Source organism: Pollicipes pollicipes, unplaced genomic scaffold, assembly GCF_011947565.3.
Source record: "Pollicipes pollicipes isolate AB1234 unplaced genomic scaffold, Ppol_2.1 Scaffold_5724;HRSCAF=6776_pilon_pilon_pilon, whole genome shotgun sequence".
Taxonomy (NCBI): Eukaryota; Metazoa; Arthropoda; class Thecostraca; order Pollicipedomorpha; family Pollicipedidae; genus Pollicipes; species Pollicipes pollicipes.
In genome coordinates this window covers 22,837,277-22,855,587 of record NW_023596746.1, presented here as the reverse complement: position 1 = coordinate 22,855,587, position 18,311 = coordinate 22,837,277, and the positions used below count along the sequence as shown (strand labels likewise).

At 54.6% G+C, this 18,311-nt stretch overlaps 1 protein-coding gene across 1 annotated transcript in view; it reads right to left on the bottom strand.

The window, feature by feature from the left end:
* Nucleotides 1-985: 985 nt before the first annotated feature.
* LOC119102828 (serine protease filzig) overlaps nt 986-18,311 on the bottom strand; it is a 31,306-nt gene continuing 13,980 nt past the window's right edge. The window contains exons 3-8 of the mRNA XM_037226280.1: nt 3,975-4,514; nt 3,354-3,388; nt 3,133-3,314; nt 2,604-2,869; nt 1,653-1,807; nt 986-1,208 (exon numbers count right to left, since the gene is read on the bottom strand). Of these exons, the coding sequence (XP_037082175.1) occupies nt 1,047-1,208; nt 1,653-1,807; nt 2,604-2,869; nt 3,133-3,314; nt 3,354-3,388; nt 3,975-4,514 (1,340 nt within the window). The 3' untranslated portion in view covers nt 986-1,046. The remainder of the gene's footprint in view (nt 1,209-1,652; nt 1,808-2,603; nt 2,870-3,132; nt 3,315-3,353; nt 3,389-3,974; nt 4,515-18,311) is intronic.

Genomic DNA, 18,311 nt, shown 5'->3' with positions numbered 1-18,311 from the left:
GCCGGTCTCTGTTCACCAGTACGACGGTCACTCATATGCAACAGCGGCTACCGAACTTCACTGGGCAGAACAGAAAACAGAGCCCGCCTGATGGGGCTGACGGCCAATCTCCACCAGACGGGGAGGCGCTGGCGGCCTCGGTGGGCGGAGCGCCGGAGAGTACCGCGCCTCCTCATCCATCACGCTGCCGAAATTGAGCCGTCACCGGGGGCCACTCACATGCCGGGTCAGACACGCTGGCCGTTCGTTCTCGTTTACTCGGTAACAAAGCCACAGTTAGCAGGGTGGTAGTTCACTGGGATAACAAACGGTAAATTAGTAATGGGCCGACGGGTGCCGGCCGCACTGCCAGTCCGCCCTCTCCACCCAACAACGGGGCTCCCTCCGTCACGCGCTAATCGCTTGGCACCTTGACACGTGGCTGCGCGCAGGACATCGGTTTGATTGGGTCGGCGCGGGCGGCCGGCCTGCCACGCCGCCGTCTGGCCTGCGGGACGACGGAGCCTGGCGCGACACCCGCCGCCGCGCCGACTCTGCACACGGCCGCGGCCCGCGCGTCGCGCTGCGCATGGTCCCTGCGGCCGGCGCCGGGGGCGAGTCCTCACTGCCGCCGGACCCCGACGGCGACGCCTCGGGCCGCACGAGGCTCTCTCGCTCGGTCACGTGTCGTTCAGCTGAGCCGCTCCTCACCGGCGCCGCGCGGCCGAGCTCGCCGCCGCGCCAGGCGCCCCGACCCGCTAGCTGCGTCCGCTCAACGCGCACGACGGAAAGACTTGCTCTGAGCGGCGGCCGGCGGCCTGCATCGGTCCGGCGGGGCGCCGTCCACCGCACCGCCGCCTGTCCGGCCCTCGACACTGCGCGCGCTCGTCCAACGGACTCGTCCAACGCTCGTCCAACGGACCCGCGCAGCCTCGCGCTGCGCGGGTCCGCGCCGGCCCGCCGCGTCCCGGCCGGGCGGCCGAGCTGGCGCGCTCGCCGTCGCGTCGGCGCGCCCGGCGCCCCATCGCGCGCTCACTCCCGGCCGGCGGCCGTCCGCCCGCCAGCCATTAGCTGTTTATGTGCTTGTCGATCCAGTCTCTGTAGTAGGGCATGCGCATGTAGATGCCGGGCAGGTTGGGCTGGGCGCACTCAATGCCGTGCGACACGGTGCCGGCCAGCACCCAGCGGCCGTCGGCCTGCGGCACCACCAGCGGGCCGCCCGAGTCGCCCTGCAAAGCACGTGCGGAGGCGTGTCAGTGGCGCTCGTGAAGAGGCGCGGTCAGCGGATGGCGCATCGGGTCACTTTGCCGGTCATGTCAGCTTCCACTATGCAGGCCAGCGTTTTTACGTTTGCAGCGACCAAGGCAGTGAGAACCGGGCGACAATGGCAATCCCGACAATTTCATACCTTGCCACCGGTATGCCTAACGTGGAAGCGTAAATTGAACGTCAGTCAATCCAGGGGCACATCAAGACAAATACAAATTCAGTTCAGACAAATACGCGCTTCATTGGTCCAAATATGAGCAGGTATCTAAACGACTGTCACGGACTCTTGTTGACAACACTACCCAACAGCTGTGCTTATGCTGCCGGCCTGGAAACATAGTCACAGCTACTGCCAAAGCCAGAGTCAGGCTCTGGCTCTGGCACCGATAGGCGGTGTGCCCAACCTCGCATGAGTCCATCACGCCGTTCTTGTAGCCGGCGCACAGGAAGCCGTCGCGAATTTTCTTGCTGCGGCCCGACTCATCGAACCAGGCTTGACACTGTTCGTTGGTGATGATCCGCACGCCGACTTCCATCAGCTTGGAGGGCACGTCCCCACCTGCGGCGGTAACGAGGTCAGGTACGCGGGCAGACGGGGCGCATAGGTGACGGCGGCGAGGAGTCACCAGAGCTGACCAACTGTCAAGTGCCTGAATTCGACCAAGGCTAAACGTATTACCTGTCTACTTAAACGCTACACAGTCGTTGCAGTGCTACTTGTCTACTTAAACGCTACCTAATTATTGCGTCGTTCCTGTTTCATGACTGACTTGACTGGCTGGCGTAGAATCTACATCGTATGACTAGAAGCAATTTTGGCATGTTTCATACGGTATTGACTCTACATCAGTGATGTCTGAAATGCCAAAATCCCAAACAAATTGACCTGAAAGTAAGGGAAACGGGTCGGCGTTGCGTGCGTGCGAGAAGCATTGTGCAAATAACACATTGTTTGTGTTCAATTGAGGGCAACAATTTGCTCTGGGACGTCCCTCTTGGAGCCGCCAATGTAATCTTCCTCCCCCAATTATAATAATAGGCGAATTATATAGATAATGCGCCATATTGACAAACGAGATTAAATGCGGGGCTCCATCATGCCACATCTTACATAAAAGACGCCTAATTATCGTGAAGTCCAAAAGATGAGACGTTAGGAAACCCCTGAGCACCTCACGCCGCGTTGCCTCCCTCGTGCTGCTAACGTATGGCCGCGCGTGTTTTCTCTGCCTGACTGCAGCAAGCATCGGCCCACGTCTTGGAACAGCCAGCACCGAGCTCGGCCACACCCAGTCGCTGGAACCCAGCCCCCGCACTACTCGTTCTCCATCCAGCAGCGACGAGTGGTGTCGTACCGTACGAGGTGCGTCCCCAGCCGGTGACAGTGGCCATGCGGCCCTCGAACACCTCGGACGCCGCCGGCAGGCAGATGGGCACAATGTGCTCGTCGAAGGTGACGGCCTTCTCCATCTCGAGCAGCGCCAGGTCGTTGTCGAAGGTCTGCGCGTTGAAGCCCTTGTGCACGACGATGCGCCGGATATTGCGCTGGTACGAGCTCTTGGGCTCGTAGGTGGCGCTCAGGTCGAGCTCTCCGAACACCGCGATCAGGGTGGCCAGGAACCTGCCGTGGGGGAGGGGGGGGGGGGGGGTCAGCGGTGTTCGGGCCACCGTGATCCGGGCGGTGAGGTGGTGCTTACCGCAAACACAGGTGGACAGCGTACACTTCCCTGACGTTGCAGTCAGACTTAGCTGGCCAAACGCTGGCCAGTTTCGGCTTTACTGTAGTTATAAAAAGTCAGACCTCCCCGCCACGACAAAGCGCAGGCTTCAGGCCTCGTCACGACAGCTGTCCACCCCTCGCAGCTGCCCACCGCCACAACTCACCCGGGCTGGCAGTGAGCGGCCGTCAGCACGTATTTGCTGTTGAGCAGCACGCCGCCGCACTTGTTCTTGGTGAAGAGGCCGAGGAAGGTGGCCTCCTTGACCATCACCTGCCAGGGCCAGGCGCCGAAGTAGGCCGGCTCGCCGCCGACGATGCGCAGGCCCTGGCGCCGCCGGTCTGTCGACGTCAGCTGCCGCGCCGCCGCGGCGGCCCGCCGGCCGGCGCTGCGGCCGGACGCCAGCGGGATCACGCCGCAGTCTGTCCGATGCGGGGAGAAGGCCGCGCGTCAGAGGAGGCGGGCCGGCGGCCACACGGCGCGACGCGGCGCCTGAAGTGAGGGGCAGGGACCGGCCGTACGCACGCGCCGCTGCGCACGCGCTTCTTGTGTGAACGGCTGACTGACTGAGTTCATGGATCCTCAAGTGCAAATGAAATAGGCAACGCCAAGTGGCGTTGGTGGGTGTTCGGGGCGGGCATGACTCAGGGAAGAGAACTTGTGTGCACTGGAATAGGGGACGGTTGAGCAGCAGACGTGAGGGACATGTGCGCTGGCTTCCGAGATGCTCCAGGGGGAGCAGCATCATATGTGGCGTTAGCCACGAAATACTGACTATAAACCATAAAACGTTACCAAGGTCTACCTAGTCACCCCATTGCCACATCCGTATCATCAGAAAGCGAGTGTTTTTACCTTATCCGCCCGCATCCCTGTTATTTGGTAGTAAGGGGTGCCTGAACGTCTACGCTCATTTTACATGTGCTGGACTATATGAGACACCAGGCTTGGTGGGCACAATACATGCCCGACCGATCAGTTATCATACTCAGAGTAAGAAATACTCACGCTTCTTGTAGTCCCATTTCCGGGTCGGTTTTTTCGTCGTCGTGGTTGTTGTGGTCGTCGTCGTCGTCGTTGTCTTCTTCGTCGTCGGCTTCTTCGTCGTCGGCTTCTTCGTCGTCGGCTTCTTCGTCGTTGTCGTGGTCGTCGTGGTGGTGGTCGTCGTCGTTTTCTTGGGCGTCGTCTTCACCGTCTTCTTCGTCTTGGGCGTGGTAGGTTTGGTGGTAGTGGTGGCTGTCGTCGGTGGCGTCCGGTGATCGAGACCACCTGGGCCAGCGGAGGTCACCGATGACCACGTGACCAGGCCCGTGGGCGCGGCCGTGGTGGCCGCGCCTGCCACCACCTGCGCCACTGTCAGCTGACTCGGGTCCAGCTTACAGCACGCGCCGAACATGAACCGGTCTATGCACGTATCGATGACCAGACCGTTGTGCTGGTAGCACTTGAAGTTGAACATGCAAGTGCCGTTTTCGCCTTTGGCGCTGGTGCAGGGCAGCGGCCGTATCTCGTACGTCTGGGGCGCTGTCAGGCGACGTTCGGCCTTCTCTGCGGACAGGGGGGACCGACAGTCAGAGGCGGCGGACCGGAGCATGGACACAGCGGCAGACCTCTCTGCGGACAGGGGACCGACAGTCAGAGGTGGCGGACCACAGGAGGTACACAGCCGAATTACAGACCACAGGACGGTGCTTAGGCGACCGCCAGCCCTCTCCGGCGGCGGAGGCGGAGTATGTACGTGAAAAGCGCGATAACCCTGGGCCGGCAGCACGGTTGGCCCGGTCTTGAAACGCTGCTAGGCCGTGAGCAGATGGGTCACGCCTCGAGCTGGTGGTGATGAAATTATGCGGCTTTGCCGGTGCAGCTCGTTGCTTTCTACAGTGGCAGACTGACAAGACTGCGTTAGCCCGCTGACGCAGCGCGAGGAAATCCGATCTCGAACCTCTGCAAATACCTCGCCGAAAATGGTTCGCGTCAATCCGATGTTCAGTGGGCGTTTTGAAATAACCAACGCACTGCCGACTACTCGATGACTCAAGACACGGTCCCCTCAATTCGCTCTCACGCAAAAGTGATGTACTATTTCAATATTCGTGGAGATTAAACCCTCTGATTATGCTGCATGGCGCCGCAATACTGTCGCCGAGGTAAGCAATCGCGGACCGTGTCGTCAGATGGCACCATTTGATAAGAGCCTTTTAAAAAGACCAACCATTGGTGTCCGTGTCAGAGGCAAGCCGCTGTATATATGTAAATAGCATGATGTTGACTCACGCAAAATTTAGTGGTCTCGTGCCCCTGTGGCGGAACCCATGAAGAGGGGATGTACAGTTGCGAGCGACCCCCGTCCCTCTCCGGAAATCCACCTGCTGGTTTCTGTCCTCGACCCTTAAGTTTCAAAACGCACCCTAAATTCGCAGCAGGGAATGTTCTCCAGACACATCCTTTCAAAGCGATGAAACCACAGACTTGACGGAAAGAAACCTTCCCCATCGCTACCAACAGTTTTGAACAAGCTGCACTCTGCCATGAACGACTGGGGCACACTGTGCCGTTGATGCTGCATTTGGGATTTTAAAAAATGCTGCATTTGGATCAAACCAGGACATGCCGCATGTGAGACATGTGTGAACGTTTGACTGTTGAGCATGTACTGGTCTCGTGACAACACTATGGTAGGGATCAGTGACGTCACTTGGCACCAGCGCGTCTCCCTCGCGTGGAAGTGAGCAATCCGGGCTGTGAAACTGCACACCCATTTGAATTTTTGGCACATGTTGACTTCAGCTTCATATATAGCCCTTCGTTAGCAAAACCGTACGTGTTATCCCTGAGTCGTTTGCAACATTGTCAGTAGGAAAGCGACAAGCTCCTGACTGCCCTTTTATGAGCCATGCACCGCGTTGCTACTTCTTCTGTCAATTTTCCGCACCAGGTGCACGATTTCAGAATAACTCTAGTTCCAACACACATCTATTCACGTGTTTTGTCTGGCAAGGGACCTGCAGTTCGGCGGTTTTCGTCGTTCGGGCGGTAGGTGGCAGCAGCGGAGGCCGACAGGCCGGTGTCGGCAGGGAGCGGACCGGTCTCCGACAGTGTCAGGCGGAGCGGACCGGTCTCCGACAGTGTCAGGCGTCGCGACCCGGATGCGTTGATCGCCAGATCCATTGACAATGAGCCCGCTGCCCGACTGTGGGTGCCGGCGCGCGCGACAGTGGGAAAAATCCTCCGCTTTCGCCGCAACCGGCCGCATCGAAGAGGACCAACGGGCACGCCGATTACACACGTCTTCCGACTTTTAGATAACTGCCGAAGAAACGTTAATTGGAAAGCAATTAGAAGCCAAACACTGTCCTTGTTTCTATGACGATTGGGGACATTTCCCGGCGTTAACATCTGGCCTGCGCCAGCCACAGCTCAATCAGCGGCATCACCGGACGCGCCGGGCCTCAGATGCGAGGCAGGTCTCACTCAGGTATGGGAACACGTCAGCAGTTGATTGGGAATATTTCTAAATGTTTTACTAACCTCGCCTTGATTTAGACTTTACGTACCCATCACTTTTTATCAGGCTCTCACTTTCTAGCTTTCACTTAGAAGTTGAGACCTCAGCATTTTTACGTTCCTTATATATAACAACGGGAACGTGGTGCACGTCATCACGCACCCTTTGTTGGAGCGCCAGCCAGTAAAAGGTTCAGGGGTTATGGCGCAAACGGGGTTTTAGGCTGTGTCCCTGTGTGGAAGTGGAAGGCGCTAACTACTTGGACATTACATCCCCAGCAGTTCCCTCTAAAGGAGATTTTGAGACGGACCCGGCCATGAGCCGTGCCTTTTAAGTTATTTGGGTTTGTTCAGACTGTTACGTTCATCAGACATGAGATCATCTCTTTCCAAGACACCGAGGTGCTGAACCAAGTCTGCTCTGCCCTTGAAAGGAAAAGGAGCATCTACGGAAACAAAAAGTGATTCCGAGACGACAGCACACTGTCTCGCTTTTCCAAGCAACCAGATAATGTCCAAATGCATACTCCAGGAGAGGGTGCGGTTGACAGGTTGTCTTAACGTGGAGTGGTCATCATATTCTACGGGGCTGCGCTCAACAGATTTAAGCCTTCGTGAATGTTCAGTATCTGCAACAGGCATCCTTACACAATCTCTAAAAGTAAAAAAACACACCATGGGTGGGAACGATACCAGCGACCAACAACAGCCTGCAAACGTGTGAAAAGCAATTATGCATGCGGAATGTGAACATCTGAATGCATGCGGAATGTGAAAATCTGAATGACGCATCCCGAGACCACGCAGGCATCTGAAATACACCATTAGCCGGCTGGCCTAAGTATGTATCCGTTAGAGAGGTCAGACGTGAGATGCGTATGCACAGTGCAGTGCCGCGGACCTCCATATCCTTTAATGCGAGCGCGGATGGTATCCGATGTTACCAGCGGTGCACAAATTCAGGCGAATGACAATCGCGAATTGACGTACACGAAGACAACATGTCAAGGGTCCGTCTGATCGAGTGTCATTGCTCAGCTACGGATGCCGCGACGCTGAAATTCGAAGGCCAAGAGTCAAGCTAGACAGTCAAGATACACCCAAATTGTGCGCACAAAAAGCACGATACATACGTTATCTGAGAATTATAGGCTTTTAACAAGCCCTGTACTCAGCGCCGTCAATTCGGCAGCGTGCATTTTCATTTACATGATTTACAGTGTTATGAGCCAGAGGCCCGCTCCTCATTGCCAGACGCCTTCCCCAAGCTGCAGCCCATTATTCCACCGTGCAACGTCACGTGTCGCACCTACCGTATGTGACGCATAGTTTGCAACCTTATGTAAACAGTTAAGCCATGAATAACTGGTCTCGTTTCGCCTCGCAGCTACTTGGAAGATCAGTGCGGTGCAGCATCTCAGCTAGCGTTGAGTGACCCGCGCCCACGGTGCACACGTGTGGCTCACTGGGGCCGCGCGTCGAGTCCGATCTCGGCACGAGACGCACGCCTGGTGCCGACCAGCACGGCCAGATCCGTCAGGCGGTGCCAACCAGCACAGCGAGGGGGAGAGAGGCACCTCGAGTCGCGACCTACTTACATAAATGGACCGGCATTTCACTTGGGCCAACCGTATCGAACGAGGCAACAATGGAGGGTCACTTTATGATGCGAGCTTGATAACAGAGCAGACTGGGATATCGGTGTCAGAGAGGGATTTTACTGTGTTACTTGTTTATGTTCTGACTTGCCCCACAAGTGATTGGGTATTTACAGCGCAATCTCGGCCATGCAAGCCTGAACAGAGTCGTGGTGTAGGCTTCTTACCACAGGCTGCCGCCTGTTATAAATACAACACAGCTGATCGAACGAAGCTTCGACAATCAAGTCCTGTTTAATATTCCTTTAAAGAAGCAGTCAGTTGTGCTCAGGCTCAAAGGATACGCGGCGAGCACAGCGTGAGCACAGTTTATCATAATGTCTGGGCCAGGCATAATTAATCGGCCCTATATGTAAGGCACAATGCAAGGCTGTCACAGGCGTTGAGAGCGACGTGTATGATAGATTCGGTTACGCCCATGCATTTGAGCTCGCAAAATAAGTCAAAGTTATGCTTAGAATATGTCACGGCGTTCAGTTCGGCCGCTCTTGTAGCTGCATACATATCATGATGGGAAAGGTATATGTCACATCGCTTTCCATCACCATTGCATGCAGTTAATCTGGCCAATATTCTCATACGCCAAGGGGAGCTCCCTACCAGATGACGCTGCCCAGAAACGTGCCCCCCAAAAACAAAGATAGCGACACCCCACCCGGTTAGCTCAATTTGCAAACGTACGCCAAAAGTATATAGGTATTTCCGTTTGTTTCATTTTTCTTGCTTTATTACGTCCGGCAGCAGCGACACCCCTCTGTGATTTTTTCCTTCTCTAGAAGTCTGTCAACCTTCTGGAGTAATTGTAAGCGGCTTACAATTCGGCCTACGGGGTGAAGGATCAGGACAGTGCCAAGTTTGGCCCCTGCTCAAATATGGGCGTATAGTTTGTCGAATGCGCCGTTCATGATTATTTGACGGGATCATGTTGTCCGCGGTGTAAATGTCTTTCCCTGCAGTTCATCATGCACTCAGCAATAGAGATAATCCTCCCATGTCTGGCGACGCAGCCAGCCATAAGGAACTTATGTGAGCTTGAACCTAAGACCTGAGATAAAAGGCCTCTTAAAGCGTTTTACACAGTCTGTTTTAATCCCCTGTCTCCTGTCCCGTCCCCTGTCTACTGTCCCCTGGTATATCAAGTCCAAATCTGAACGCAGAACATTTCGCTTGATAAAAATTGAAACAATGTGAGATGCATGTAGCAAAAAATTAAATGCTTATAAACATTTCCTGGAAACTATTTTAAGAAGTCTATTTGGTCACCTGTCTCGTTAGATATTTGGTCGCTACAATTCTCTCATGATGATGTCATGTTTAAAAAGACTGCGCACTCCGGGCATATTTTCCATCTTTGGGTTTCCCAAGGAAAATCAGCTGACTACGATTTCAAAAAAGCACGTTTTCAGCCAAACGCTCTCCAAGGAAATTAAACACCGTCACTTTCGCGTTTTGTTTTTGGTCGTTTCACTCCCTTTTAAAACACCGGCGTGATGGAAGCACCGCAATCACGTACGCGTCTCTCATAGGGGCCATGGTAAGGGCAAAACCTTGCAGAATCCTCACCGCACAAAGAGAATCCTCAAGACAAAAAAATTAGATATTGGTCGGTAGCGTATGTTACGCGTTTGTGCGTACGTAGTACACAAGTTCGTTGGGTATGACCGATATCTAGACGCAATGGGCCTAGGAAAATACATCAGTTTTGTTTTTGGTCACAAGCACCATTGTAACGGTGTTTCAAAAAACGCCTTAACCCAAAGAAAATAATAATGGAAATGCAAATCATGATGGAAATATCTCCACATTTGAGCTTTTTTCTCGAATGTTAGGCCGATGCCTAAAATTGCTGTTGTGCTCCTCGCACCAATATCTTGCATATGCCTCCCATAAGGCGATTCGAGATATATGAAGGTTCCTGCACCATGAAAAAAATGCCTTATGAAATGGTGCGCAACAATCAAATTGCTAGATATCGAGCTGGTTTGCGCTAAAAGAAAACAGAGTGACAGAGAAACTGGCGTTTTACTTTTGGCTAGTGGTGAGCTTTTCTTAGCGTGTTTATTGCAATGCAATGCATTCGAGATTGTCGGCAAGGCTGAAATATATCATCCAGACTCTGGCATTGATTTCGTATGTACCTAATTCGGCCCTGAGGGACGCATGTCAGGTGCGGGCCCCCACGTGTACATCCATGGAAACCCCCGCCACAAAGCCACACAGCAGAAATCCGAACACCTCGACGCGCGTGCTTTTCATTTCACTTTAATTCGATCGTGATTTGGGGTAGAGGCGCGGCATGTGTGCCGACCGTCTGGCGCTGAACAGGCTCCTGTTGTCCATCAACCAAGTCAAATAACCGTCAAGCCTGAGCTTTCCCCAGCCATTCCATCTCACTTGCCGCCGCGGCCACCGACGCGCGCTGGCATCCGCACCTGATGCCGCCCGATGAATGAGCTTGATGACGTCAATTTAGCGTACTCTGTTTAGCGCGGCCGCCGGGCGAGGCGGGCCGTCGGCGCGGCCGGCGGTGCGGCGGCGGTACCGTTCCGACGCGAGCGGCAGTGGTGGCGCACGGCGACAGACGCGGCGCGGCGCGCGCCACGCTTCAGCGCCCGGCACTAACCCAGTTGGCGAGCCACGGCTGCCCGGCGCGAGACGGCTGATTTCATCATCAGCCGGGCATGGACCGCCACTGAGGCAAATACCAGGCTTGGACGGTGATTTGAACCAGAAATCAGACACAGGGATCAGTAATTGTGCGAAAATTGTATGTTCTTTTCAATCATGCAGTGGGAGAAAACACGGCTCCTGTAGATTCAGCGAAAGCCTCGAAACTGTGAAATGAAGGTGCGTCATTTGATTGCGGTGTGGGCCTTCGAGGCAGAATATAATTGTTTGGTACCATGGCTTTATCAGGAAACAACGCATCAAAAATAATATCACGACATTCACGACTAAGTAGTTCTTTTATGCTGCACCTTAGACTTTACTCCATATGGGACATCCTGTTTACGCTATTAGATGTACCGAATCAGAGGAATCATAATTGAGCGGGTGGCCATTTCACATTCATGGAATGTGAAATGGCACACAATGAGCTGTGCTCAACAGATACCACATTTTGGGTTACTTTGCATCATTTGTTGCCATAAGCTATGTACACGGGCAGAGAACGTCACACCGTTCAAGCGGCAGCAACACTTCCCACGTAAGGTAACGGATCCAGTGGGTTTGCCCGGATGTTCCGATTAGCCAGAAATGCTCGTGTTCCCCTCCGGTAACTGCGGACCTGCACCCGTGCGCGGCTGCCAGCCAGGCGACACCCGGCACCACGTGAGCAGCACGCGACTGGGGGCGAAGCCAAACACGGCTGTGCAGCGGCGCAGCCAATATTTCCCAGTGGGCACGTGTTTGAGGTCGTCCGTGGTATGCAAGGAGAGCCGAGAAGCAAAACAAGTCACAGCGAGAGGTTTTAATAGACACCATGAACACTAAGACACGCGAGTGCCGTGCCAGACACCGGTGTGCAGTCAGGGAATGCTGTGACCACCTGCGGTGCCCATCACTAGAGACGGCCACTAACCCTCACAGTTCAAGTGTCGGCTGAATTCATGGCGCTTTTTCATTCACGCTGAGCGAGCGCTAAACAGCGACCTTGCTGCGGCTGCGGCTGCCAAGTATTCTGTCCGATTTTGGTATGAAAATCTTTGAGTTGTGTTCGGGCAGTGCATTCCAATGTTCAGAATTTGTATGTCATAAGCCAAGTATATCTTCAGATGAACGTTTTAACCGAGTATGTTTTCGGCAAGGGGATCGGGCGCACTGACGCCTCTTTCTATTCGTTCACGTTATAAAAGCGGTGAGTCCAGGTCAGCGTAAAAAGACTGAGCATATCGAAATTATTCTTGTCTTCCCTCAGTGGAAAATTGCGGCACTCCCTCCCGGGTTTTATGATTTATTCCATACTGTATGGATTTTGATACCAACCCCGCAATATTTCTGCTCATGGTTGCTTTCCACAAGGGAGACCGGCAGCGGTATGCTCCACTCTGGGCTGTACGGAAACTGCTGGTGTATGGGAGACGGCTACACCAGTAGCGTGCAACAATGACGACGTAGTTTGCTCTCCCGAGAACTTGAATTCGGTGTCAGTGGACCATAGGCACTCCGAATGCATGCACAAGCATCCGCCAAATCCGAATATTCCGTCGAATATTCGAATGCTCTGCTTCTGAATGTCCAGCCCCTATATCGTGTTCTCGCGCTCACACCGGTTTCTGCGGTGTCTACACCGTGTTATGTTCTCATGTGTAATGTGAACGCGGTAGTCCGTGTACGCAGTCGTGTGCCGTGGACAAGGCATACGTGCAGTACACAGCAGGCCTCTGTGCTTCTCTCGAGCACGCACTGAACACTACCGCGTGCACACTGGCACCCCTCGCTCCTCACATGACAGCTCCCGCGCCTCTCACATGACAGCAGAGGTGTGATACGCTCCCTGTCTGTGTTGACTGGCATCTCTGCCGCTGCCATGCGTAAACTGACTTCCTGCCCCGTCCGTGCGCACAGTAATGACCGCTCTTCCGCCATGCTCACGGCGACGCCCTCCGCCTCGCCATGCGCCGGCGGGCCAGCCGTGTACGGGCGCTGGAGCGGCGGCGCCTGCTGCACGGCCACAGGCTCGGCGTCGGCGCGACTGGAGCTGGCCTACATCCTGAGCGTGCGCCAGCCGTGCCATTAGCATTCAGCTGGCGCGCGACCAAAACCGCCCGGGAGCCGGCGAGAGACGAGTGATCAGGCGAGAGCCCGCCACCGCCGGCTCCTCCGAGGGCGGCGCCGGCCGCGCGCTGGTGGCGGTCCTCCTCCAGTCTCTGCGGAAGACTGGGAACGTCCGCTGTCCCTGTGTGGGTGGTGAGGACAACGCGTCACCTGCATGGATGCGTCCTGCGGAAATCAAGTCCGAGCTGTGGAGCTCTAGTAGACCGATGTCCTGAGACCCAGCATGAGATCTCGTCGTAGGATACCGGCAATGTCCCTTTCGAGATCATGTAAAGCACCTTCTTTGCCATCTTGCTTCTGGACATTGTGTGCCGTTTTCGTTCGTACAGTGACGTCATATAGTAACCGGCCTGATTCCAGCAGTGCAGACTGAACATTCGCACACTTATGGCTGTCTTGCGGGGACATCCGTGCACTTGCGGCTGTCTTGCGTAGAATTAAGCCACCTATATGTATTTTGGATTATCTGAAGAAGGATTGGCGTGGCCAGCGTTTCTGCTCCTCTTCTACTTACTGTGTGCTTGGGAGCTGATTTTAGAGCATTTATGTAACTGGCTATAGGGCGCTTATATAGGGCAATCGGCGCTTATCAGGGTAATGTGCTCTCCATGCCGATCGTTTGCAATGGTAGCGAACCTGTTTAGCTATTTTCGGTTAAAATGTTCCTTACTGAAGCCAACCTAAGCCTTTATATTGAGTTGGTGATGCTGCCTTGCCTCCGGTGACAGCGTGCGGCCGGCTTGGCCGCGTTTCTCGCCAACGCGGCTCCACAATGCCAGTCACGTTAACTAGTCTGTATTTAGCATGTCGATTTGGTTGGGGCTTTCACACTTGTGTGGCTGCAGTGGGCACTGTCCTTTCCTATTCCAAGACCACGAGGCTAGTCTGCGCGCAACTATTCATGAATCGGGACGAAGGACTTTCACGGCTACCAATGGCATGTATGTGGGACAGTGTCCTGTCATGCTCGTTGACATTGGCTGGTCTTGAAAGCGCGTCCAACCATTTATGTTTGCATTCCTCCCAAAAGAACACGCGGTGATGACCAGAGACCACCGAACTGAAATGCTCGTCTAATCGCAGCAAATTTGACTGCATACGCAGCATCGTTTTCAGCTCGGTTTAAGAGAGCAGCTAAAGCAATGTTTGATATGTGTTTTTTATGTGTATAATGAATAAGTTGATCCAGGATGCCATTGGTAACTGTATTTGAAATTTGATGCTGGCTTACCCACCATTTCAAGGAAAGGCATGTCACGGAAATGAAACTATTTTGAAGCGTAAATTGATTGATCCACCTGGTACAAGCTAGGCCACTATTGCCCATTGCAATGCATACTGCGGAACTGCCGGACAGTAATTGTATCGTTTACCAAACCGCCGACACGCTAACAGTTATCACAAATCATCTCTTGTCAGTCTCTAGAGAGCGAAAGTGCGCGACTTCATTCATTAAGCTATCAAAAAATCTGGATGCGCATCTGGAGTGCGAGGAGATGGCGGAAGGGACAAGGGAGGGAGGGAGGGAGGGAGAGGAGAGATTGATCGTCCAGACGGGCAGCAGCCGGCGGCCGGCGGAGACAGAGAGCTGCCAAATGTAACGCTCACTTTCTCCGCGCGGCGTGGTCGCCAGCCAGCCCAGGCAGACTCGCGCGAGTAAAAGCCGCTCCTTTGTGTCCGTCACTGCCAGCGGCGCAACTTTTACGCCAGACAGGCTGCTTCAACGTAACTGTTTTCTCCCTAGCATCGCGCACCTGACCGCGCCGTCCCACCGGCCGACCGCGGCCCTGCAGAGGGACCCCGACCGTGACCGGCTAGCATCGCGACCGACAGAGGACCACCGCGGCCGACTGGAAGGGCGTCCGGCCGACCGCGGCCCACGTCACAGACCGCCCGGGCTGAGAGGCGGGCAGCAAGGTTGGCCGGGCAGTTGTGGCGGACATGCAAGCATGGTCAAGCTATGAACAGCCCGCCACACTCCAAGGCGTTTGGCGGCACCATGGGAGCTTCACACTAGTTTCACGCCAAAAGAGCCGTTAGGTATGGCAGCAAATGATCCCCTCTCCCAAGCATGTCAGCAGGGCACACCCCGGCGGCGTTTCGCGGAAGCTTCGTTAGCTGACACGGTCATGCCCTTGTGGCCTTTCTAGGGTCTATGAATCATCGCCTTGCGCGCCCCCGTTATCTGTAATTGCGTCGCGGTTTCCGAGGCAGATCTCTCTTCCTGGGTGGGATGACGGTCTGCCGGCCGCTCGGACAGCAGCCTAGTGACTGCCATCCGCCAACGGGACGCTGGCGGTCTTGACTTCCGCGCGAGACGGTATCATCAATCTAGAACTGCCAGGTTCCGGTGGCTGAGCGAATGATTCTGACATGCATGAGTCGCGTCGGTACGCTCCACGCTGTAGTGAAAAGACAATATTCCGTTAGCTGTTGATGAGTTCGTACGTCAGATGAGCGATCTAATAGCATGATTGTGTCAAGCACAATATGTCACGTGTTAGCGCGAAAAAAAATCGGTTCATGTCTTCAACTTTAGACTAAGTGCCCCGCGATGCTAAATCATTGCGAACGTGGAGAATCGAAAGATGGGTATGTCAGTTTACTTGCATGTAGCAGTTACAGAACTGAATGAAACCCGCACAACTGCAAAAGGAATGCTATGGATAGCAGGACACAGCAGTCTGACAGCAAAGGAACTGGTATGGGCAGTAACGAATGATCTCCAGTAAAGCAGCACGGAGACCGATACTTGAAGATAAATCACCATCTCCGGCCTTAGGATGCTCGGCGCCCATGTGTTATGGCAGATTCGGAAAAATCATAGTACGTGATACTCTCAACATTCCTCAGTAAACTAGCAGCGTTTAGGCCGATAGCGTGGACATGGTTAAGAGTGTTTTCCTGCGGCTATCTGGTAGGCAATTATAGCTATCACGAACGCAGTGCAAATGTATTTAGATGAAACCGATAAATGTAAATTGGAGCGGTAACGAACTCGTTTTTCTACAACTTAGGCCATCAGGATGGCAGTAATTACCCGAAGATTTGCATCTTCACAAGTGCAAAGTCAGGCTATCAACATTGGCCCACTAACGGAGGGAATGAACGGCCAATTTTGCCTGTCAGGCCAGAAGGCATAACCTACTGCCGCACGCACCCCACTGCCGTTGATGGATGCACGAATCCCAACAGAAAGCGGCCGGCGAAACTGATATGGGTTCGTTTGACCTCGCGCTGCATCAGTTGACAATACGTTGCACAAAATAGTGTTCGTCTAACTTAAATTTTTGCCAGAGGCACCCAGCATGCATGCATCTGTTCGATAGATCTTGCCATCTCACAGGCACCACGTGCCCGTCGTCGTCGTCGTCGTCTCTCTCTCTCTCTCTTTCTCTTTCTCTCTCTGAGAGTCATCCTCTCTTCTTCTCGAATCTGCTCAAGTGTCTCTCTCTCTGATTCGTGATCAATCTAGGTCGAGAGGAATTAGAGGATAGGAGTTCCGTCTTCGACTACTTATCTCGTCCTCTCTCATCCGCTGTCTCAGAGGGATCTTATCTCTGCTCCTAGAAATCTCTCTCTCTTCTCCATCGTGATCTATCTCTATCTCTCTCTCTCTCTCTATCTCTCTCTCTGGCTCTTCTCTCTCTCTCTCTCTCTCTCTCTCTCTCTCTCTCTCTCTCTCTCTCTCTCTCTCTCTCTCTCTCTCGCTCTCTCTATCTCTCTCTCTCTCTATCTCCTCTCCTCTCTCTCTCTCTCTCTCTCTCTTCTTCGCAGTCCCAGCACTGCTCGACCGTCGGTCACGGAGCGCGGAGTCCTCAAGTCGCTCATTCACCCCCCCCCCCTTGAGAGGAGCGCGCGCTCGTGGACGTCCTCCGTCGCTGGGCAGCGCCGGGCGCCGGCGCGCGCCATCGGCGGTCCGTCGGCGCCATCGGCGGCCATCGGCGGCGCTCGCGGCCGGCTCGCCGTGCAGGCGGCCCGCTGACCGGTGTGTGCAGACCGGCGCGCGCTTCAGCTGACCCGGATGCGCGCGGTGGCCGGCCAGCGCCGCGCCGGGGCAGTTCACCGGGTCAGCGGCGGCGTGTGTAGCGATAGACGGCCACCGCAGCCCGACGGTCCGGCCGGTGGCCGCGACACGCAACAGCTCTGGAAGGGGGGAGGGGCAGGCCCGCCACGCCACTCGCGCTGGTGCTGTTTGTGTGAAGGGCGGGGTCATTCGTTTATCTCCAGGTATCGGTCTGCGCTATGCTGTATGCACTTGCCCCGCCCTGCGGCGCGGGGACCAGTCCCAGTTCAGCACGTGCCCGTCGCTGGGCGAGGGATGTGAGGGTGGAGCGCGGCAGTCGGACGCTGCGACGCCCTCTCAGCCCACGATTGTTCTGGCAATTCGCAAGCGCGCAATGTTTTCAACCACGTATACAACTTCAGCGATCACACAGATCAGAGCAGACCTATCAGATGCAAGCTCTCACAGCGACACCAGGGGCGTCTGGCTAATCAGATGCAAGCTCACAGCGACACCAGGGCACCTGGCTGTGCTCAGACTAATCAGATGCAAGCTCACAGCGACGCCAGGGCACCTGGCTGTGCTCAGACCAATCAGATGCAAGCTCACAGTGACACCAGGGCAACCTGGCTGTGCTCAGCCAGTTCAGAGATGCAGGGCTCACAGTGACACCAGGGCGCTAACTTGGTTGCACTGTTGTTGCACCATTGGCAGGTAACTGACTCAGACCCGTATCCCACAAAGCGGATGGTATCTCTCATCCACGGTCGTGTACGTTCCGCCGGATCGTGACAAAAACACCGATGGGCGTATCGATCACGTCGGGAACCCAAGCGCGGCTAATGGTGGCGGCATAACATGGATATCAAAAAGGGGTTTGAAATATCATAGGAATCTGGGTTTGATGTGATGAATTTGACACATGTTTTACGCTTGCTTGGGATAGAGAGAGGCAGTCACCAGTCACAGTCACGGCTGTCACCAAAACGTATTAAAAGCCGGAGAACCACACACAAAAAAGCTAGACGGTGGATCGGATCAATGCAACACAATACCGAAATACCAAAATATGCAATACAGTTTTGGTGGATGGTTCCTCAGGAATCCAACCATGGGTGCGTGAAGGCATGTATGGCTCGTGTTTTATCCACTCGTCCGTACCACTGCTTGTTACCAGGTGACGGTTACGGATTTTAAGCACGTGACTGCTGTTCGAGCCAATAAGAAGTGCCTCTACGTCACAGTATCACTGGCACAATTTGAAGTGGTCTTGTGTATTAGAAATCTCAGCCTCTGCTTGTTCAGTGAATGGAGTCAGGTTAGGTTTCAACAGCCGACATGATTATGTAAGGACATGGATATGAAGCATTTGTATGTGACATATTTGTCTCATATGTG